At 35.6% G+C, this 24418-nt stretch overlaps 1 protein-coding gene across 1 annotated transcript in view; it reads left to right on the top strand.

Annotated features, from left to right (window-relative positions):
* LOC101441443 (phospholipid-transporting ATPase ABCA3-like) overlaps nucleotides 1-24418 on the top strand; it is a 207241-nt gene that overhangs the window by 152104 nt on the left and 30719 nt on the right. Inside the window, exons 15-17 of the mRNA XM_058286294.2 lie at nucleotides 606-825; nucleotides 5036-5200; nucleotides 20598-20785. Coding sequence (XP_058142277.2) covers nucleotides 606-825; nucleotides 5036-5200; nucleotides 20598-20785 — 573 coding nt within the window. The remainder of the gene's footprint in view (nucleotides 1-605; nucleotides 826-5035; nucleotides 5201-20597; nucleotides 20786-24418) is intronic.

Raw genomic sequence — 24418 nt, 5'->3', positions numbered from 1 at the left:
TACTATCGTAAAGACTTTTGCAAAATTCTCTACTTTAATAGTTTTATTAATAGAAGTTCCCTTCTTAATCTAACTCATGCTAAATAAGTGCTTCTCTGTCTGATTCCCAAATGGAAGTTTTTTTTAATGAAGAAGAGGGTTCCTCAGTTACTGAGATAGATGTAGGGGGTGGGTTAGAAGATGAGGTGCAGAGTAGAGTCAAGAGGCAGTCTAAAGGTGGAGAGTGATGCAGCTAGAGGGAAATTATTTAGAGAAATAATCTGCCTTCCTCGGTAATTTTATTTCTGGGAAAACTCAGAGTTAAGCTTAATGCAGACAAAATTACTTTGACTTTGGTCATGGGAAAAAATTAAAATAAAAACTGTTCCAAATAGCAAAAACAGAAAAGGGAAAGAAAGGCATTCTGCTCACTGTAATGTACTCTGCTGAAGAAGTAGTTCACTTCAGGCTTCAAAACTACGACCTTTTTAAAATGGGTAAAATTATTTATTGGGCATTTCTATGATCTAATAAAAGCAGTACTTGCTATCTTCTAATTGTTTTGATTTAACTTCCAGTTGTACAGTGTCTTTCACTTTGATTTTCCAATATACTCTATGTCTCAGGGGGTGTTCAGATACCGCAGAGTGGATGCATTTGTCATGGATTACCACTTTCTGGACACAATGATGATCTTTATGCTGTACGGCTGGTGCGTTATTCCTCTCGTGTATCTTGGCAGCTTCCTGTTTTCTAGTAGTACTGTTGCCTACATCAAGCTCACCCTATTTAACTACTATTCAACTGTTAGCAGTATCGTCATTCACGCTATAGTACGACATTATGGTAAGGGCTTCACATAATTTTGCCTTACCTAGGGATATACAGTAAATAAATGAGAATGCAAGGGCTAGAGAATGAGAGTATTATTTACTAAGCAGTTAATTATCCAAGAATCTTTGAAAACCTGGGCTCGGTTTTCAAATATTTATTGAGTGGGTATATTAGAGAATGAGGTTGAGGAAGAAAGGAAAGGAAAGAGGATACTGAGGAAGAGGGAAAGAGAAAGAAAGCTAGTAAGAGGCTAAATCCACCAAAGGACCAGAACTCACTCCAGCCTCATGAAAGAAAAAGGTAGAAGAATAAGAGATTACAACAGAAGTATCCAAGACTTTTTTTCCTTTTTCTTTGAAAAGCCCCTCACCCCCAACCCCAGACTTGACCTAGTAAGAGGTCTTCCAATTTTAACATCTTAGCAGAATTTTTAAGAGAGATGGGGAGACTGGGGAGTGTAACGTACTATGATATGACTGCTTCCTAATTTAATGAAGTACATAATACTGAACTTCCTAACAAGATAGTCTCACAAGGTAACAACAAAATTTGCAATAATACAATTATCATCAAACCAGTTTCCCTTCCTTTCAGACCTGGTTTCAGAAGTCTCCCTAGGATAGGTTCTCACTATTTTTCTTCTTTGATTATGAAGTTTAAAGAGAGGCTAACTACCTCAATTGGTGATTATCACAAATAGGACTGGTTTGTTTGCTTGCTTGCTTACTTGCTTGCTTTGTTTTAAGAACATTCCTTAGTCAAATTTCTTCATAAACATGAATTTGGAACTGTGTTAAGCAACTCAGCTCTGCCAAAATTGGAAGAACTCCACAAAAACAGGCTTCCAACCTCATTTCTGATTTTAGGCCCTGGTCTCCCATAAAACTAGACATAGTACATGGACTAGACATAGTTCAAAGAGTAATAACGTGCCATGAGAAAAAGAATTGAGCCCCTGCATATTTAGGCTAAAAGATAAATCAGAATTATTCATTGGTGCTCAATCCCTCAATTAATCATACTGTTACTAGAAATTGACAACAATTCTACTTACTAGTGGTCTGCCTCACTAATTGATCATGTTAGCCATTCTGTCTTATGAGTATTTCCTTTCTAAATATCCCCTCTGCTCCTGACTTAGAACTTAGTGGATGTCATCAACATCCACTTATTTTCCCTGACCCCAGGTAGAAATGAAGGTCATTTCTCTCCCTCAGGGAGCCCTCCTTCCAGCAGGCTGAAGGTCTTCAGATTCTCCTACCAGATGTATGAATGGACTAGTAATATTAATCTTGGTTAATCTTGGTTATTGAATTCCTTTTGAAACAATTTCTTGTCTGGCCGTGGTATATTTATCTTAATCCAGAGTAATGAGCTCTCCGTACTGCCAGAGTTATACTAGAGTAGCAACCTTGAGTTCACTCTATTTTAAACCCAGATACTGCAGGTTTTCTGAATGCCAACTGCCAATAATGAATTCTCTTCTCCTGGAGTGTGGATCTCTAAACCTGTTAATTTCCCTCTTGGATTATAATATAATTTGTCTATAAGAGATACTGAATTTAGAAAATTAATTCCATCCCTGTGGTTGATAACAATATGATTACTGTATGTCTTTGTTGCTTATTGTGGTAATAATTTCTACCTTGCCTCTCTCTAGTACTTAAGGTCTACCTCTCAGCTTCTACTTCTGGACTACAGTATTCCCATCTATGTCAAGGAACCAAATTTCATTGCAACATCCCCTACCACCATCTTCCTCTTTCAGAAGACAGTCAGTGCAGAGCTCCAAAACAATTTTATCCTTTGTTTTCATTTTTTATTGAGGTATAACTGACATAAGGAAAATTACAGAGACCATAAATGTACAGTTCAATAAATTTTCACATACTGAATATACTAGCATAGCCTCCCTTTCTCCAGCCTGGGCTCCCCAGTATTTCCACCCAATCAGAAGCCAAAGGATAAAGATATCCCTTGATTTAGTCCATAAACATAAGCCTCCTGGGGGCAGAAAGTATAATGGAGGGGTTGGAGAGTGGACATGAAGGGGAAAAGAGAAAAAATGTGGTATTTGGCAATTGGATTCAGTACTTAGAAATTCAGTGGGGTCTTCCATGTCTAGACTTCTATGGTAGATTGACTAAGATGAATTTCCCTCCTACTTAAAACAACAACATATGTTAGATAAATATTTTTTTAATTTAAAATGTCTTATTAAGATGGCAAGAAGTTTCAAAATGCAGAATCTAACAACAAAGTGAAATCAGGAATCCTCATGGCCATGATCTTCCATTGTGTAGGTCACATGGGGCACAGAAGAGAGTATTAAACCCTACATTTGGGTTAACATCCTTTGGGTGGTATATGTATATAGAAAATATGTATCTATAGGCATACAGAGAGACCTATTAAAGGCAAAAACACTAAGATGGGAACTCATTTTAAAGTAGTCCCCAGTTGGTAGTACAAATACCTCCAGAGGAAGACAATGTGAATCCTGACTTTAAAACTTTTCTAGGAATGTAAACTCAAGTCAACTATAAAACACATAAGGCAAGGGATTATAAAAGTAAAGCCTGGCCAAAAAAACTGCAAAATAATACCAACAAATACGTCAGATACAGGGTGTATAAAACAGACTATAAAACATGTTTTCAAAACACCAGCAAGGCTTGAAAATATGAGTAAAGAACAAAACACTTTTAAAAGCATATTTTAAAAATAAGCAAATGGAACTTTCAGAAATTGAACATTTATTTGAAATTAAGACTTAAATGGATAAATTTAACTCCAGAGAGAATTAGTAATTAGTAATCCAGAAGATAATACGAATTGCATAATATAGCCTAGGAAATAAAGATATAAAAAATATGAAAGAGAAGTCAAAAGATAAAGAGGGTAGAGTAAGAAAGTCTATCATATATACAATTCAAGTTCCAGAAGGAGGTAATAAAGAGAAAGAAAGAGATAATTGCTAATTTTTTCCATAATTTATTGAAAGTTACAGATCTGCAAATTCAGGACACTTAATGAATCTTAATAAAGACAAACTAAAAGAACCCATACCTGGATATTTTAGTGAAAATGAAGACCACCAAAGATAAATAGAAAGCTTAAAAATCAACAAGGGAGATAAGATGGGTTACCTACAAAGGAATGACTACTGAACTTGAGAACTGAATTCTCAACAGCATCAATGAAAGCCAGAACATAGTGGAATAAAATTGTTTTGAAGTTATTTTAGCCAGTTTTTATTCTGGTTGCTTGGTATTCTTGCCATGTGAGTTAAGTATGTTTAGTATTACCCTTACCTGTGTAGGACAAAGCTTTTTCAGTTTTTATCCTTTCCCTTCCATAAAGAGCTAGTTAGTCTCTTGTCATCGCAGCCATCATCTTAATCTTTCTTACCCTGGAAATACTACTCTTCAGAGATTACATACACTTCAGAGAGAGGTCAAAAGACCTTAGCTTTTCACCCCACCAAGTCCTTGTGCCATATGTTTTGTATCTATTTAAATGTCCAACCAAGACAATTCAAGAGTCCTTCTTTAACAGCTTTTATTCATTTACACTAAACTATGAACTATTCAGAGGTAGTATGGCTATGGCTGAAGTCCTTAGTTGCTTCATCTCTTGAAAACATCTTTTATCCAGTATCATGCTTGCGAGGCCACCTCTCTTATCTCAAAGTTTCTTATAAAAACTTTTTTGCTTAGACTTAGCCTTTATCATACTCCCAATCTTGGTATAGAGTCATGAACAATTGTGAATATTCAATTTATTCTTCGGCGAAACTTCAGTTATATATAAGCTCACTTCTCTGAAGGTGAATTTCCTCTAAAAGCAGGTCGAATTTTCCATATTCTTTCTCACTATTGAATGCTAAGCCACATATCCCATCATAATTTTACCCTCTTACTTGTACAAGTAGGATTAGAAATGTGAAAACTACTTACTCTTGGTTTTCTGTTTGCACCAAATGACAAGAACACAGATCCTAGAGAAACACTGTTACCAAAAGTCTTCTCTTGAACTCTGTAATTGATAAATCCATGCTACAAACTGTCAATAACTAATGACAAATACCTAGTATGTTTTCAAGGCTCATCTACTGGATTGGTAATTCACTGAGAATGATTTGGTCATTTCAGGAAGGTTTGCTGTTCTGTGGAGTTCAGTATTTATCATTTACGCTAATCTACCATCTTTTTAATCACAGAGATGGAGCTGTCTAACCCCACCAAAGCCATCCTATATAATTCATTAATGCTGCTTCCTAGTTACAACTTTGCAATGAGTATCAGCAGATTCTTTGATTACTATGAGATGAAAAGACTGTGTACCAAGAAATTACGAAAGATCTATGTGGACTGCAGTAAAGCATGTGAGTATCTAAAGCTCCCCAAACCTATAGAAATGATCTCCTTCCCAACCTTCCACATTTAAGCTCAGACGGTAGAAGGGCAACCTGTCCCTCCTCTCATGGAGACAGTAAGACTTCCTGTTTTGAGTGTTTTCCTCTACCAAAGTTATTTTCACAGATGGGGGGTGGGGGGGAATGAAGCCTCAAAATAAAATCCAAGATAAATTTCATAAAGTCACTGCCAGATTTAGAATAAGAGTTACTACTAATCGGTCACCTACTATGTATAAGTAGCTTAACATACATTATTTTGAATATTAACAACACCTCTTCAACTCAGCTATTATTATCCTGATTTTATAAATGAGGAAACTGAGCTCCTTAAACTGAAGATGAAGTTTATTCCCTGGAGCACTGAGCTTACAAGTGTTCCACAGATAAAGCCCTGCTGAAGATGAAATCACAACCAGATCACACTCAAGATTTTAAAGATTTACATTCTATTAGTTGTAGAATCAATTTAAGTTGATTCTAAGAGAGAGAAATAACTAATCTATTTAATGTATGTATATATATGTGTATGTGTGTAATACTTTCAAGAATGAAATAGTTTACATGAACCCTCAGAGAGAGTAGTGTAATTGTATTTCACTAGAGCAGTGCAAGTTGAAATTTGATATTTTGAGTCAAATGGATTATATTTCCTTCCAATCCATGAGTGACAAAAATTGTCACATTTCAGCTTGCATCATTTGGACCATAAATTTCTTTCTCTGCATTAAAACAAAAATACCTCTAATTAAGTTATTTTACATACCTTGAAAATCATCAGTTCTGAATAACTAATTTCTTAAATTTAATATTTTAGCAAATTTGTAAAGTTGTGCAATCATTACCACAAGCCATTGTTATAATGTTCTGTCATCTAAAAAAGATCTCTCATGTCTGTTTATAGTTAATCCCATCAACATGCCCAGCCTCAAGCAACCAATAATATACCTTCTGCCTATATAGATTTGATATTTCTGGATGTTCCATATAAATGGAATCATGTAATATGTGATATTTTGTAACTGGCTTCTTTCATTTATAATAATGTTTTTGAAATTCATACACATTGTAGCATATCTCAGTATTTAGCTCCTTTTTGCTGCTAAATAGCATTCCATTATATGACTAATACCACATTTTGTTTATCTATTCACCAGTTAATGGATACTTAAATAGTTTCCACTTTGGGGCTATTATGAGTAATGATGCTTTGAACATTCATGTACAAGTTTTTGTATGGATATATGTTCACTTTACTCAAGTATATGCCTAAGCCTGGAATTGCTATGGTAATTTTGTTTAAATTTTTAAGGAACCACCAAACTGTTTTCAACAGCAGCCGCAGCATTTGACATACCCACCAGTAATGTTATGTGGGCTCAAGTTTCTCTACATCCTTCTCTATACTTGTTATTTGCTATCTTTTCAGTTACAACCATTATCATAGGTGTGAAATGGGATCTTATTTGTGGTTTAATTTACATTTCTCTAATAATCAATGAAATTGATCATCTTTTCATGTGCTAATTAGCCATTCATATATCTTTTTTTCTTTATTTATTTTTTTAATATTACATTAAAAAAATATGAGGTCCCCATATACCTCCCAAACCCCTCACCCCACTCCTCCCCCCATAACAACAATCTCCTCCATCATCATGAGACATTCATTTCATTTGGTGAATACATCTCTGAGCACCGCTGCACCTCATGGTCAATGGTCCACATCATAGCCCACACTCTCCCACAGTCCACCCAGTGGGCCATGGGAGGACATACAATGTCCAGTAACTGTCCCTGCAGCACCACCCAGGACAACTCCAAGTCCCGAAAACGCCTCCACATCTCATCTCTTCCTCCCATTCCCTACCCCCAGCAGCCACCATGGCCACTTTCTCCACGCCAATGCCATATTTTCTTCAATTACTAATCACAAGAGTTCATGAATAGAATATCAGTAAGTCCACTCTAATCCATACTCTATTCCTCCATACTGTGGACCTTGGAATGGTTGTGTCCACTCCACATCTATATCAAGAGGGGTCTTAGATTCCACATGGATGCTGGATATAATCCTCCTGCTTTCAATTGTAGGCACTCTTGGCTCCCTGGTGTGGTGGTTGACCTTCTTCAACTCCATATTAGCCGAGTGGGGGAAGTCCAATAAACCAGAGGGTAGGAGCTGAAGTCTGTTGAGGCTCAGGGCCTAGCTATCACATGGTCAGTCCAGAGATTCAGGTCCCCTGGGTATATATTAAACCCCAGCACCAACTACAGTTCCGGTAAAAGTAACAGGAGAGGCTTGTGAACAAAGATCACATCTGAGTCCAGCTCCATCACAGAGAAGCACAAACTCCAAAGTAGGGCCAACTGACATGGCACTGAGCTCCATCTGCCATGACCATAGAACCTGTGGGTCTCTGTAGCCCTCAGAAGAACCAATACCCAGTTGTATCTACTTTATCTGTCTCTGGGACTCTGCTGAGGTGTGCATAAGGGCTACCCCTCTGATAACCTCCCAGCTCTTTTTGGAGACTCATAGCCATATAAACTCATTTGTCCTTTCCATTTCCCCCTTTGATTCAGGTCAAAAAGCATTTTTAACTCCTGGTATTATATGGAGATTGAGATATTCTGCTGGTCCGAGTTGACCTTTTTATTCAAGGTCATTTTCTAGTTACATCATCAGCTGGAACTTGGTAGTAATCCCTTGGCACCAGGAAGCCTCATCCCCGGGAGTCATGTCCCACGCTGGGGGGAATCATATAACTTATTTGCTGAAAAGTCTATTCAAATCTGCCCATTTTTTAAATTGGGCCACTTATCGTATTATTATGTTGTTGTAGGAATTCTTTATATATTTTCTAAGTACAAGTTATTTATCATATAAGTGGTTTGTAAATATTTTCTCCCAGGCTGTGACTTGTCTTTACATTTTCTTACTGGTTGCTTTTGAAGCACAGAAGGTTTGAAGAGCTCCAGTTTATCAATAAGTCTTTTCTTGTATGAGTAGTGCTATTTGTATCATAAGTAAAGACTCTGCCTTACCCAAGCTCGCAAAGATTTTCTCCAATGTTTTCTTCTAGATGTTCTATAGTTTTACTCTACATTTAGATCTGTGATCCAATTTTAAGTTAATTTTGTCTATAGTGTGAGGTAAGTTTTTTGTTTTTGTTTTTGTTTTTTTGCCCATGGATATCCAATTGTCCCAGCATCATTTCTTGAAAGGAATATGAATTCCCCATCAAATTGCCTTGTTGTCTTTGTAAAAAATGAGTTGACTGTAAGTTTAAGGGTTTATTTCTGGAGTATATACTCTGTTCCTTTTTTATTAATATTTTTATTCCATACCTAATATGACACTATTTTGATTATTTTAGTTTTGTAAGTTTTGAAATTGAGAAGTGTAAGATCTCCACCTTTGTTCTTCTCTTTCAAAATTGTTTTGTCTCTTCTGGACCCTTTGAATTTCCCTATAAATTGAGGGATCAGCTTGTCCATTACTGCACCTGCAACAACAACAAAAAAAGCCTGCTGGGATTTGATAGGGGATACACACACAAACACATACACACTACTGATCAATCTGGGGAAAATGTGCTGTCTGAAAAATATTGTTCAATTCATGAACATGGAATGTCTCTCCACTTACTTGGATTTTATTTAATTTCTCTCAGCTATATTAATATGGTATATTCATCAGTTTTCAGATATTAAACCATACTGCTTCAGAGGATTCTGATGTTAATATGATTTTGATTTCTTTGCAGATAATATATTCATTCATTTGAAAACTCCTATCTTCAGAAAACCTTTATCTTTGGTGTTATGAAATTTTACCATCAGCTATCCAGGCATGGATTTTTTTCCTTAATTCTGCTTCACATTTGATAGTAATCTCAAGGTGAAGTTTCCTGTCCTTTATTAGTGCTAAGAAAAGATCTATAATTTCATTGATTAGCACTTCTCTTCAGTCTACTCTGTTTTCTCTTGAACTCATTGTTTGACTGATGTACTTCTAATACTGATCCTCCATGTTTCTTAATTTTCCTCTCCTTTTTTATGTTTCTTGAACTTTTTTCTTAGCATTATCTTCAGTCCTTACATTTATTCTTTTACAAGTACATATTCCATTTCTGAAAACTCATTCATGTTCTGATTATTTTCAAAAACAACTTTTTGTGGACGCAATGTCTTTATACACACATGCACAAATATATAGTATTATGTGTATATATATAATATATAGTATCTTATCGATATAAATATATATGTATATACATACATACATATATATATATACGTACACACATTTAGTATTTTTGAGAGATAAAAAAAATTCACACACACATTTTTTTCTATTTATTCTCTGGATTAATTGTTTCTCCCATGGTCAGATGCTCTCTTTGCTCATCTTTCTGCACTTGAATTATTTTCCAACTCTCTGCTTATCTTTTCATTCATTAATTCAATAAATATTTTTTAATACTTAATATATGCCAGGCACCATCTTAGACACTGAAGTTACAGTATTGATCCCTACTTTCACAGAGCTTATATTCTAAGTATGGTAGTAGATGAAAAAATTGTAAAGGTAAATTAATAAAACTAATAATTATAGGTAGAAATAGACAATAAAGGAAATAAACAGGGTAATGAGAGAGCAACTTAGAAAGGCTACTTCAAATGGAAACTTAAAGAGTATATCTCTACAGAATGATATTAAATCTGGTAACTAAAAGAATGAGATTGAACTAGTCAGTGAAGAGCCAGAGGAAAAATATTTCAGACTGATTGAAGAACAGGAGCAAAGGCCCTAGTTAATGAAGGAACTTTTTTGTTTAAAGAACATAAATGAGGCTTGTCTGGCTGGTAGAATGATCCTCCTTCAAATTTAATACTTATGAATGAAGAAATCACTTGATTAATATAGGTTGGAGTGGAGGGCAGTTGGTGGGTCTTAATCTCTCAACTACACAAAACTTTATGAATCTAAATATTTTTCCTTACAACTATAACTGCCAGTTTTATATTTGGAGCATCTCTGGCACTTTACCTGTTAGGTTATTTCCCAAGCCAGTTATTATCACCACCCAGTCATCTTTCCCTCTTCCAGAAAGTCACAAAATTTCAAGTAAGCTGGTTCCAACTCCCATTCCTACCACCACCTTCATTCCCCATGTTTTTATGAATTTATTCCCTTCTGTATATATATACTCAAAGAGATTTTAGGAAAGAAAAGAAGTTAATGTGCATAGTCAACTAAAAGTTTGAAACTGGGAGTCCTTTAAATAGTTTAAATAGCCTAGCAATTTTTCAATCCTTGACAGAGATCTTGTAAAACCATTTATGTTTATCATATTTTTCCTGGTAGAGCTTTAACAACCTCTTCATTTTTTTGATCTGTTCTTTCCTTGGCTAAATTCACAGAATAAGTTTGGCAATTTATATTTTTATAACATTAACATAATTACTTTATTCTATTCTATAACTGTAATTGTATTTCACTTCTCATTACTAATACAATATATTTAGTAGAATTTTCCCCTTTCCTTTTTCTTACTTCAGCTTGCCAGGGACTTGTCTAAATATACATCATTTTGAAATATCAGCCTTTCGTTTTATTCTTTTTAAACTCTTTTTAAATTTTAATTTTGTTAATTTTAACTTTTTAAAATTCTTCATTTCTAGTTTTTAAGCTAATACTTTATTCATCTTTTTCTTTCTATAATAAACTCTTATGAAGGCACACATTTTCCTCCAATACAGTTTTAGCTGTATTCTAGCTTAGGCTTTAAATTAGTTTATATGTAATTTAATTTTAGCTTAAAATTAAGTTTTACAATTTCTATTTCATATTTTCTTTTTATATTTCACTGCTACTTTTGCTTTTCTTAATGTTTTTGCTTTTCCTAATGGTCCCAGTATTTGGCAGTCACAACTATACTTTGGGTTTTTTTAAGGTTTCCCTTGTCACTATAAAGATGATCATTTCTTAGTATATTTTTATACAAGGGCAGTAAAAGAATGGCCTGAAGTTGCATGGGTGTGAGTTTAAATCCCAGCTCCACAACTTATTAGCTCCACAATTTAGTATTTCACCATTAATTATGATGCTTACAGTGTTTTTGGTTGGTTCCCTTTATGGAATTAAAGATTGTTATGTATAGGTGTTTGTTTTTTATCAAATACTTTTTATGAATTGAGCTGATCATGTAGTTTTTGCCTTTAATATATCAATGGGGTAAAATCACTTTAATATTTTTTAAAATACTCAACCATTCTCACACTCCTGGTATAAATCCAGTTGTCTATTTATCTATTCCATTTGTTAAAGTTTCATTGTGGGATTTTTTTCATCCATGTTTCTGAGGAAGATAAGCCTGCTATTTCCTTTGGCATAGTGGTAACATCCATGTTGGTTTCTATATGAAGTTTACACTAATAACTGAAAATGAATTGTGGAGAAATGAATTGCGGCAACTTCCCTCTTTTTTATTCAATGAAAACATTTATGTACAATATCACTTTGTTCAAATAGAATTTACTTGTAAAACTGGACTTCCAGTTTTCTAGGAAGGTGCTTTCTCAAGTATTGATCCAATTGTTAAGATTTGAAAATGTAAAGATTTATGAAGCTTCAGTAAAGTCATTATAATACTGGTGTAGAAATAGAAATATGCAGACATTGAAATAGACTAGCAAGCCCAGAAACAAGACAGGGACTGTATAGAACTTTGGCATATAAAATAAATGACATTTATATCATTTTGGGAATGAAAAGACTATTCAATAAGTGATGCTAAAATAGTGGATTTTCCATAAGAAGGAAAAGAGAAATTGGATCCATATTCTGCACCAGATGCAAAAAGAATCCAGATGAATAAAGTAGATAAATAGGAAAAACAAAGTTTAAAACTTTTAGAAGAAAACATATTAGAAGAGTTTTCTGGCCTTCGAGTATGAAAATCTTTCTTAAGCAGGTACAAAAGCAATAAATCATAAGGAAAAGATTATTAAACTTACATTAAAATTAATAATACTCTTTCAATAAAGACACCCTAAAGAAAAATAAGAGAAGCCTAAAATCTGGCCAAAGACATTTGTAACACACATATAAAGGACAAAACATTGCTATCTAGAATCCAAAGAATTAGAAATTAATAAATAAAAAATCAGACAATCTAAGAAAAATAGGTGGAAAGACATTAAGAGGTATTTCAGGGGAAAAGGAGGTACGAATGACCTCAAAATAGCCTAAATGGAGATTTGTTAAACTTCATTATTAATCAGGAAACTTCAAATATAGACCAAAATATAATGTCATTAAATATGCAAAAATCAAGAAATCTGAAGATAGCAAGTATTAGTGAGGATATGAAACAATGTTACTTGTTTCTGAACTGGTAGTGGGTATAATGTACAAAATCTATTTTGGAAAAAAAACAATATTTAGGAAAATAGATCGACATTAATGAAGTTTAACATACACATATAAGCATTTCTACTCCAAGACATAAGTCTTTGATAAATTTTTATTCAGCAATGCTTATATTTTCAACAACACATGAAAAAACGTGGAAACAGAACAAATACCTATCAGTAACAATTCATACATAAAGCTCTTTTATACACATAATGAGATATTACAGAGGAATGAAAATTTAACTTCAGCTGTAGTCAAGAATAAATCTTAGAAATATGATGAAGCATGAAAAGAAAACATGACCCTGAAGACTACAAATATCATCATACTATTTTTATAAGCCCAAAATCAGACTATATGAACAACATATTATTTATGGACAGACATGCCTGTGATTAAAATAATTAAGAGATTAGTTAAAATAATTACCTCTAGAGAGTATAAAGTGGAGGTAAAATCAAGTAGATAATTAGAAGGAAGTTATTATCATGTTTATTTATTGGTTGAGTTGTAGTTCATGGACATTCATTTTACATGGCATGTATTTTTGTATTATTTAATATCCTTGAATTTTCAGGATAAAACTATATTTGAAATTATTTGCAGATGGCATGATTACTTATCTAAAAATCCCCCACCGGTAAATTATTAGAATTATTTAGAGAACTTAGCAAGATTGCTGAATGAAAATCAATAAATCAATATATAAAATTTCAACTAAAAATGGAAGAATAGGAAACTTCAAGGGTCTGTACCTCTACTGAAGCAAGGATTAAGGTGGCAAAACTATCAGAATCCCAGGGAAGAAGAAAAGTGATGGGAGTGAGGAGACATGAGAGGAGGAGCAGCCAAGACATGGAAAAGAAGGGAAGAGTATGAGAACGAGGAGGAACATAGGAAAAGAGGAAGGGACTGCAATAGGATGGAAAGTAAGAAGGAAAAGGAAGAGTTAAAGGGAAGAAATAGGAGAGGAAAATTAGAAGATGAGAAGAAAGGCAGGACATGGGTTTAAACCTGGGGCAGAGGGACAAGGAAATATAGGGGTGGTGTTTTGGAGGAACCAGAACCACCTGCAGCACAATCCTAGGGGCAGGAGGGGGAAAAAAGGCTGGAGCTTGGTAGGTGTTTGTTATTTTTTTCTTGCTGTGACAGTGTAGAACATGTAGAATTGTCAGCCAACTTGTCAGCTCACTAAGAGTATCTGATGGAGGGAAGTTGAAACCGAGATTGACTCCTTATGGTACTATGCAAAACCCTATGGGAAGTGGATGTGGCTCAAGTGATCCATCTACCATATAGGAGGACCCAGGTTCCATCCCCAGGGCCTCCTGATAAAGGTGTGCCCGCACAGTGAGCCAGACCCACAGGGCAAGCCAGGGCGTGCACGGCAAGCCACACAGCAAGATGGCAATGCAACAAAAAGAGAGACAAATGGGAGAATCAAGACGAGATGCAAAAGAAACCAGGAACTAAGGTGGCGCAAGTGACAGGGAACCTCTATCCACATGGGAGGTCCCCAGGATCGAATCCTGATGAATCCTAGAGGAGAAAAAGGAGAAAAAAGAGAAATAGACACAAAAGATCACACAGTGAATGGAAATAGACAGCAAAAACAGCAGGGAGGAGGGAGAAAATAAAAACCCAACGTGGGACATGACACCCAGGGATGAGCCTCCCTGGCACCGAGGGATCACTACTACATACCAGCTGAAGATGCAACTAGAAAATGACCTTGAATTAAAGGTTCAATACGGATCAGCAGAATATCCCTGTCTACATATAATAACATGACTTCAAAATGCTGTTTGACCTAATGTAAGGGGGAAATGGAAAGGAGAAATGAGAATATAAGGCTATGAGTCTCTAAAAAAGAGTCTGGAGGTTGTCAGAAGGAATGCCCTTATGCACAACTGAGCAGAGTCTAAGAAACAGATAAAGTAGATACAACCCCAGGTATTGGTTCTTTTGAGGGATAAAGAGACCCACGGGTTCTATGGTCATGGCAGATGGGGTTCACTGCCATGGCAGATGGCCCTTCTTTGGAGCTGGTGTTTCTACATGATGGAATTGGACTCGGAGGGGATCTCTTCCCATAAGACTTGCATGCTACTTTATTGGAATTGTAGTTGGTGCTGGGGTTTAAGATATATTTAGGGGATTTGAATCTCTGGACTGATAATAAGACACCCAGGCCCAGAGCCTCAACAGACTTCAGCTCCTACACTTTGATTTATTGGACTGACCCCACTCAGCTAACATGGAGTTGAAGAAGGTCAACCACCACACCATGGAGCCTAGAGTGTCTACAACTGAAAGCAGGAGGAGTGCATCCAGTATCCATGTGGAATCTAAGCCCCCACTTGACATAGATGTGCAATGGCCACAACCAATCCAATGTCCACAGAGAAAATGTGGAATGGGTGTGGGAAGGGTAGCCATAGTGGCTGCTGGGTTTGGGGAATGGGAGGAAGAGATGAGATGTGGAGGCGTTTTCGGGACGTGGAGTTGTCCTGGGTGGTGCTTCACGGACAATTACAGGACATTGTAGATCCCCCCAGGGCCCACTGGATGGAACGTGGGAGAATGTGGGCTATGATGTGGACCATTGACTACGGGGTGCAGTGATGTTCAGAGATGTACTTACTGGGTGCAATGGATGTCTCACGATGATGGGAGAGAGTGTTGCTGTGGGGGGAGTGGGGGGTGGGGGCGGTGGGGTTGATTGGGACCTCGTATTTTTTTAATGTAATTTGTAAAAATAAATAATTTTAATGGAAAAAAAAACCCTATGAAAGAATTTATAGCTTTGTGGATATTAAATCACACATCCAAAGAACCACTAGGTCAAAGAAGAAATCACAAGGGAAATTAGTAAACACTTAGAAGTGAAGGAGAATGAAAACACAACAAACCATAAGATGCAGCATAGTTAGTGCTTAGTGGGAAATTTATAGCTGTAAATGCATATATAAAAAAAGAGGAGAGGGGGGAGGGGTGCGGTGGGGGTGGTGGGGTTGAATGGGACCTCATATTTTTTTAATGTAATATTTTTACAAAATCAATAAAAAATAAATAAATAAAATAAAAATAATAAAAAATGAGGAGAGATCTCAAAAAAATAATCTTACTTCATATCTTGAGGAATGAGGAAAATAAGAGCAAACTAAACCCAAAAGAAGCAGAAGGAAGAATGTAAGATTAGAGCAGAGATAAATGAAATAGAGAATAGAAAAATAATAAATCAACAAAAAATAGGAGGGGATGCTTTTTTTAAGAAGGACCAGGGATTGAACCTGGGACCTTGTACATGGGAAGCAGATACTCAACACTGAGCTTACACCCACTCCCCATGAAGAGGACAATTTTTAACTCATTCCATAAGACCAGAATCATCCTGATACCAAAGCCAGACAAAGATATCTCAAGAAAAGAAAACTATAGACTAATATCCCTTATGAATATACATGTGGAAGTCATCAACAAAATATTAGGAAACCTAATGTAGCAGCATGGGATAAATGACCAAGTAGGATTTATCCCAGGAATCAAAGTATCATTCAATATTTAAAAATCAATCAATATAATATAATACTTTAATAAAATGAAAGAAAAAGTAAATATATAATCTCTATTGATGCAAAAAAAATCTTTGGCAAAATCCAACATCATTTCCTGATTTTTAAAAAACTCATCAACAGTATAAATGGCATTTATTAAAAAAAACACAGCTAACATCCCACTCGATGGTAAAAATCTGAAGCTTTCCCTCTAAGATCAGATAGAAGACAAGCTTGCCCTTTTCACCACTGAAATCCAAGATTGTACTAGAAGTTCAAGCCAGAGCAATTAAGCAAGGAAAAGAAATAAAATACATTAATCTAGAAAGGAAGAAGTAAAGTAGCTTGATTTGCAGAAGCCATGACCCTCTATAAAGAAAATCTTAAAGAATCCAAAAAAAAAATTGTTAGAACTAATAAACTCAGCAAAGTTGGAAGACATGAGATCAACGAAAAAAACATCTGTTTTATTTAGAAATCAATCCCAATTACAATAGCATAAAAAGTAATAAAATAATTAGGAGTAAATTTAACTACCTAAGGTACAAGACTTGTATACTGCAAACAATGAAATAATGCTGAAAGAAATTAAAGAAGACCTATGTAAATTAAAAGACATCCTGGGTTAATGGATTGGAAGACTTGATATTGCTAAAATAACAATACTCCCTATATTAGTTTCCTAGGCTACCATAACAAATTACCACAAACTTGGGTGGTTTATAACAACAGAAATTTATTCTCTCACCATATTGGAGGCTAGAAGTCTGAAACCAAGGTGTTGGCAGGGCTATGCTCCCTCTGAAGCCTCTAGGAAAGGATCCTCCCTTGCATCTTCCCAGCTCTGGTAGCTCAGGGCTTCCTTGGCTCTATCAGTATAACTCCAGTCTCTGCCTCTGTCTTCATATACCATCTTCCCTCCGCATCTTTGTCTCTGCGTCCAAATTTCCTTCTTATTAAAAAAATTCCAATCATATTGGATTAAGGCCCACCCTGATTCAATATGACCTCAACTTAACCTGATTATATCTGCAAAGACCCAACTAAAGTCACATTCACATGTCAGAGGTTAGGATTTCAACATCTTTTTGGGAGACACAGTCCAACACACAGCATTCTCCAAAGTGATCTACAGAATCAAAGCAATCCCTGTCAAGATTCCAATAAACTTTTTTTTTGCAAAAATGGAAAAGTCAATCCTAAAATTGATACGGAATTGCAAGGACCCTGAATAAGCAAAACAATCTTGAAAAGAAGGACAAAGCCAGAGAACTCACATTTCTTAATTTTAAAATGTGATACAAAACTAGAGTAATCAAAAGTGTAGTACAGTCCTAAGGGTAAACTTGGAGATTGATATAATAGAACTGAGAGTCCAAAAATAAATCTTTATATCTGTGTTCAATTAACCAGGCTGCCAAGATCATTGAATGGGAAAAGAATAGTCTCTTCCTTAAACAGTGCTAGGACAACAGGATTTCCACATGCGGAAGAATGAAGTTGGATGCCTCATACTATATAAAATAAAATTTAAAAAACCCAAAATTGACCAAAGCCTAAATATAGAAGCTAAAATCATAAAACCCTTAGAAGTAAATATAGGGGTAAATCTTCACGACCTTGGATTTGATAATGAATTATTAGATATGCCATCGAAAACACAAGTAACAAAAAGAAATAGTTAAACTAAATTTCATCAAAGTTAAAATCTTTGTGCATCAAAAGACATCTATCAAGAGAGTGAAGAGACGATCCATAGAATAGGAGGAGATATTTGCAAATCATATATCTGGTAAGGGTCTAGTATCCAGAATATATAAAGATCTCTTACAACTCAACAACTAATAGCAATTTAAAAATAAGCAAAGGACTTGAGTAGATGTTTCACCAAAGAAGATATATAAATGACTAGTAAGCACATGAAAAGATGTTTAAATCCGTTAGTCATTAGGGAAATACAAATCAAAATCAAGAGATACCACTTCACACTCTCTGGGATGGCTATAGTTTTTAAAAAGGCGGGGTGGGTAAATAAGTGTTTGCAAGGATATTGATGGACTGGAGCCCTCATATGTTGCTGGTGGTAATGTCAAATGCTGCAGTCTCCGCAGAAAACAGAGCTTTCTCTAAATAGTTCCTAAAAAGTTTAACATAGAATTACCAGCAAAATCATATAAATAAATTTGTCCTTTTGTGCCTGACTTGCTTCATTTAACATAATGTCCTCCAGGTTCATCCACATTGCCATATGCTTCACAACTTGATTTCTTTCTACAGCTGCATAATATTCCGTCATGTATATATACCACAGTTTGTTTAGTCATTCGCCAGTTGATGGAAATCTGGGTTGTTTCCATCTCTCAGCAATTGTGAATAACGTCACTATGAACATGGGTGTGCAGATGTCTTTTTATGTCACTGCTTTTAGTTTTTCTGGGTATATACCTATTAATGGTATTGTTGGGTCACATGGAAGATCTATATCCAACTTCCTTAGGAACCATCAGACTTCTACAGTGGCTATCCAATTCTCTATTCCCAATAATAGTTTAAAGTGTTCCTATCTCTCCACAGCCTCTCCAACACTTGTAATTTTCTGTTTTGCTAATAGTAGCCACTCTAGTAGGTGTAGAGTCATTTATAAGCAGAACGAAGACAACAGAACCCAGAAGAGAAAGGAAAAGCCACCATATGCATTGTCATGTGACAGAAAATCCAAGGCAGTCCAAAGATAGCCAGCCAGCAATAGAGACCAATTCCGGGAGGAAGCAAACCTTCTAGCTTCTGAAAACTTGAGCCAATAAATTCCTGTTATTAAGCCAACCCATTGCATGCTATTTGTTTTAGCTAGGAAATAAAAACACAACCCAAGTGTCCATCAGCTGATGAATGGATAAACAACATGTGTTATACCCATATAATGGAATATTATTACTCAGCCATGAAAAAGGAATGAAGTACTGATAACATGCTACAACATTGGATGAACCTTGAGAACATTATGCTAAGTGAAATCCAGACACAAAAAGTCACATAATGTACTCTTTCATTTATATGAAATATCTAGAACAGGCAAATATCTGGACAGAAATCAGTGGCTAGGGGAAGGTAGGAATGGGGATTGATTGCTTAATGGGTATGGGGTTTTCTTTTGGGGTGGTGAAAACTTTCCAGATCTAGAGAGTAGTGAAAGTTGCACATTATGAATGTACTAAATGTCCCCGAACTGTACTCTTTAAAATGGTTTAAATAACTTCTATGTTATATATGTTTTACCACAATAAAACAAATTGCATTTCTATACACTGAGACTAATAAATAAGAAAATATAATTCTTAGAAAAAGAATATATTTTCATCATCTTCATATCTCAAAGATGCCTCCTATGCCCATATCAGGAATTCAAATGTTTGTAGTCACTCATTTCCTCTGTAGTAAGCTTAAAAAAAAAAAAAAAAATACTATCAGCTTTTGCCTATTTACAATTTAGACACTTATTCTCTTCCTTTTGAGTATTGCTGTTTAAAACTTTTCCTAGATATGGAATAAAAGATTTTCTGTCAAGGACTATAAATATATTTTCATGACCTATAATAATGGTTTTTTAAGTAAAATTTTGTATGCTTTATTTGATTGCACCAGACATTCTATTCACAAATAACAGTCTTTGTGATATTTGTGCATATAGATAAGGTTGTCTCAAATCAATAACTTATAAAATTTGAGGAAAATCAAATGACAGAGGAAACTTTATAATAATAATAAATGACCATAAATGCCAGGAAGGTCAATTAAGAAAGATAAAAATATATTAAGAAAATTACTGATTTTCTGTATTCTATAATTCTCTCAATCTAATCTAAAATTTACTTTGAGCCTATATTTCCTTTATTTTTTATTTTATAATAAATTTTATTGAAATCTATTCATAAACCATACAATTTATCTTAAGTATACAATCAGTGGCATCTGGTATAATCACAGAGTTGCGCATTCATCACTTCAAACAATTTGAGCATTTTCAGTCCTCCAAAAAAACAAATTAAAAAAAACCCTACCCCTTAATAATCACCTCCCAATCTCTCTGTCCTATCCCTGCCATACAGAACTGCTAATCTATTTCCATCTCTGTAATTTATTTTGTATTTATGTTTTGTATAGGTGGCGTTAAACAATATATAGTACTTTTTGTCTAGTTTCTTTTACTTACTAATGCTTCCTTTTTTATCACTGAAGGAAGATTATTAATATATTACTATCCACTACTATCCATAGTTTCTTTTGATTGTATTTTTGCTCAAATACCTGTATTTCTTAATATATGATATCATCTTAGTCAATGTATTAACTTTTAAAGTAAGATTTTCTCTTTTGTAATCCTCAGTTACTGAGAGCACTATCTATAGTTTTGAAGAACACGGGATTGCAAAGTATTTGGTTGCAATGGCTGTCTTGGGCTTATTTTTTCTCCTCTTGCTTTTGATTTTGGAGAGTACATTCTGGAACCTAAAAAACTTTTTTTTTCATAACATTGTGTTTAATGTCTACAAGATATTCACTAAAGGCAAGAAGGTGAGTAACTAAATGGACTTCAGATACAACTCAAAGAAACTATTTGAATCAGATGTTTTTAAATCTTAGTTTGGATTTCAAGGTTCTAAACTTTGAATCCTCTGCCCACAATGAAATAATCCATTTGTGATGGATTAACTATACTAGAAGGCTCTGCCTTATTCATTCACTGTCAATGAGAGCTATTTGGTTGTAATTATGGAGTTGACTTCTTTAAAATTGTGCAAGATTATAGGACTTCATTGCCTCTACCATTCAGATTATTGATTATTGCTTTCTATAACTCACTTTTTCACATTATCTTAGGCTTTTCACTAGCATTTTAAAAGTTATTTTAAAGTCCATACATTCAGTAATTGAATACCTACTGGTCTTTGACTGAACATCTCTTATTCAGAAAACCAGTTAATTAAATTTTAATTCTTCAGTCTGTTTGTAACTTCTCATTCAACCCAGTTCTGCCTCTGGGTGCTACTCCAGGATAGCTCTTTATCTTGGCCCTACATTTCTGTGAGTATTCCTCTCTCTAATACTTCAGAAGAGAGGGTTTGTTAGTGCATAATGTCCTCTGCTACCACCTGGAATTCTAATTAGTATGAACAGCATTCACCCAGAGTTTTAGTTTCCTGTTATAGGTTGCTAATGAATACCTAGAACCACATAGCATGCCGAAAGTCCTGTTCTACCTACTTTTACCCCATACTCCAAAGAGGTTTTTACCTCTTCAATCAGAAGAAGTCTGAACCAAGACATGCCACCAGAAAGAAATTGAAGTTTATGAGTGCCATGGAAAGGAAAGTATTTTCCTAGTGCCCAGACCTTAACAGGTAAATGTTACCTCTAGACATTTTTCCTGTCTTAAACTTCCTTAGGCTGTACCAGTGCCCCTAAACCATGACACACTTCTCCAAGGATGAAAAAAAGAAAATAGTATAATCAGTATGGAGGGAGGTTTAATGACAATATTACAAGGATATTTGGGCTATAAATTCTTCCCTGGATTCGCCTCTGCTCCTGTATGCACAGATTGCAGGGCCAAGGAATGGAATACTTTCATTTTGGGATGACGCCAAGGCTCCAGAAACTTTTTGTGGAGTTCTAATAAACTAGTCTGGTAAACCTTAGTATCCTAAAAACAAAGTAAACTGAATTTCCTAAGTTCTTTAAGTCAAAACTTCAGTCTCAATTTTCTTAACACTCCAAAATGAGAAGCCACAATCATTAATGAGAAGCAAACAATAGCGCAGAAACCAAAAAAAGTGACAGAATTCTTGGTTGATAGTTTTTGCTTTCAGTACTTCGAATATGTTACACAAAATGGATTGCACTGTTTCTGATGGAAATATCAATTAATCTTATTATGTACCTTTGTATATGATGAGTTATTTTTCTCTAGCTGCTTTCAAGATTTTCTTTTTGTCCTTGATTTTCAATAATTTGACCAAGATGTGGCTAGCTGTGGATCTTGTTGTGTTTAAACTATTTGGAGTTTGTTCAAATTATTAGGTATATAGATTAATGTTTTACATCAAATTTAGGACTTTTTTACCATTTTTCTTCAGATATGTCCCTTATATAAATGAGATAGTAATAGACTTTACTTCATATGGTTATTAAAGTGATTAAATTAAATATCTGTAAAGTACACAATGCTTATACATACTAAATAATAAATGTTGAGCTTTATTTATTTATTTTTTTTTTAAGATTTATTTATTTATTTAATTCCCCCCTCCCCTGGTTGTCTGTTCTTGGTGTCTATTTGCTGCGTCTTGTTTCTTTGTCCACTTCTGTTGTCGTCAGCGGCACAGGAAGTGTGGGCGGCGCCATTCCTGGGCAGGCTGCACTTTCTTTTCACGCTGGGCGGCTTTCCTCACGGGCACACTCCTTGCGCGTGGGGCTCCCCCACGCGGGGGACACCCTTGCGTGGCACGGCACTCCTTGCGCGCATCAGCACTGCGCATGGCCAGCTCCACACGGGTCAAGGAGGCCCGGGGTTTGAACCGCGGACCTCCCATATGGTAGACGGACGCCCTAACCACTGGGCCAAAGTCCGTTTCCCAAATGTTGAGCTTTAGTAGCAACATTGTTGTTCATTAATAGCTCCGTTTTATCCTCTTCCACTATCGAAACATTTTCCAGTGTTCCCTATCTCAATAAATAACATGATCACCTATACATTTGTTCAACAGAGAAATTTGGGACCTGTCCTTGACTCCTTTCTCCACATTCCACCCCTAGTCTAATCCCTGTATAAATTTTTTACTTTGATTTAAAAGTATTTCTTGGCACTTTATCCTTCAGCAGACATTTTCACTGATAGTTTCTACTTATGTCTCAGTAATTACAGAGATTGAATGTCCATTGTGGTGTATATTGTATTGCACTGCCCAGATCCCCCTGTGGATACAGGAGCAGTGGCGAATCCAGGGAAGAACTTACAGCCAAATATCCTTGTAATATCGTCACTAAACCTCCCTCCTTACTGATTATACAATCTTTTTTCATCCTTGGAGAAGTGTGCCATGGTTTAGGGGCATTGGTACAGCCTAAGGAAGTTTAAGACAGGAAAAAAGTCTAGAGGTTAACATTTACCTGTTAAGGTCTGGGCACTAGGAAAACACTTTCCTTTCCATGTCACTCACAAACTTCAATTTCTTTCTGGTGGCATTTACCAGAATGGGAGTGCTATCTTCAGCAGCATTCAGCTGTCATTGTCTTCACGAATTTCTTCGGCTTCAGGGAGCCTCTTCTCCCAACTTCATACCCTTTTCCAAGGCAGCCCACATCCAGTGACTGGTTAATTGGGAAGTAAAAGTCCTGTCATATCAATCTCACTCAGACAACTCCAGCACTTCCCATGAAGTCAGCTGAGCATTACAGCTTGACTTACCCCTGTGCCTACTCCTGCTTCCTTCCTCTCCCTTCCATACACTTGGTCCCAAGGGCACCCCTTAATAAACGTTATATACTGATTCTACCTCTGAGTCTGCTTCTCAAGGAACCCCACCTGCAACTTTGGTTAGTAAACAGTGGGGTTTTAGAACTAGATCATTCACTGCCCAGCTAGCAATGAGGGCTGCATCACTGGTGGAAAGGGGAATACAAATAGCATCTGGCACAAGGTCCAGGTTTTAAAACTCTCAATGAATTGGGGTGAATTGGGATGGTATGCCAGTGGAACAAAATGCACTAATTAATGTATTATACCAAGTACTGAGAAACAGGGAGAAAATAGCAATCATCAGGGCAATGAAATTAGGGACCGATTGCTAAACTCCTTGTTTTTTAAAAAGATAATAAAAAGCTGAGAGCAATGAGAAGATTGAAAGTTAAGTGTGAAAGTGAAATGGCTTCTTTGATAGCATACAAGGCTCTCATTTCCTGCAGTGGGAGGGCAGAGAAAACAATGACTAGGATCAGAGCCTAATTTTTAGATTAGACGAGCTCCGTTGAAAATCAGACTTAACCAAGGCAGTTGTGCTATGCCAAGCTTATGGCTCTTATGGGAAAAATGGGATCCTGACACATGGGATGGGGGGCATCTGAATTGATAACCCACAAATCTTAAATCCCCTGATTCCTGTGAACCCTCTGAGTCTATGGAAGTGACCCACTCTCTTCTACTAAGAA

This window comes from Dasypus novemcinctus, chromosome 23 (assembly GCF_030445035.2).
Source record: "Dasypus novemcinctus isolate mDasNov1 chromosome 23, mDasNov1.1.hap2, whole genome shotgun sequence".
Taxonomy (NCBI): Eukaryota; Metazoa; Chordata; class Mammalia; order Cingulata; family Dasypodidae; genus Dasypus; species Dasypus novemcinctus.
Note: the sequence above shows the minus strand (reverse complement) of the source record. Positions and strands in the feature narration are given on the sequence as shown.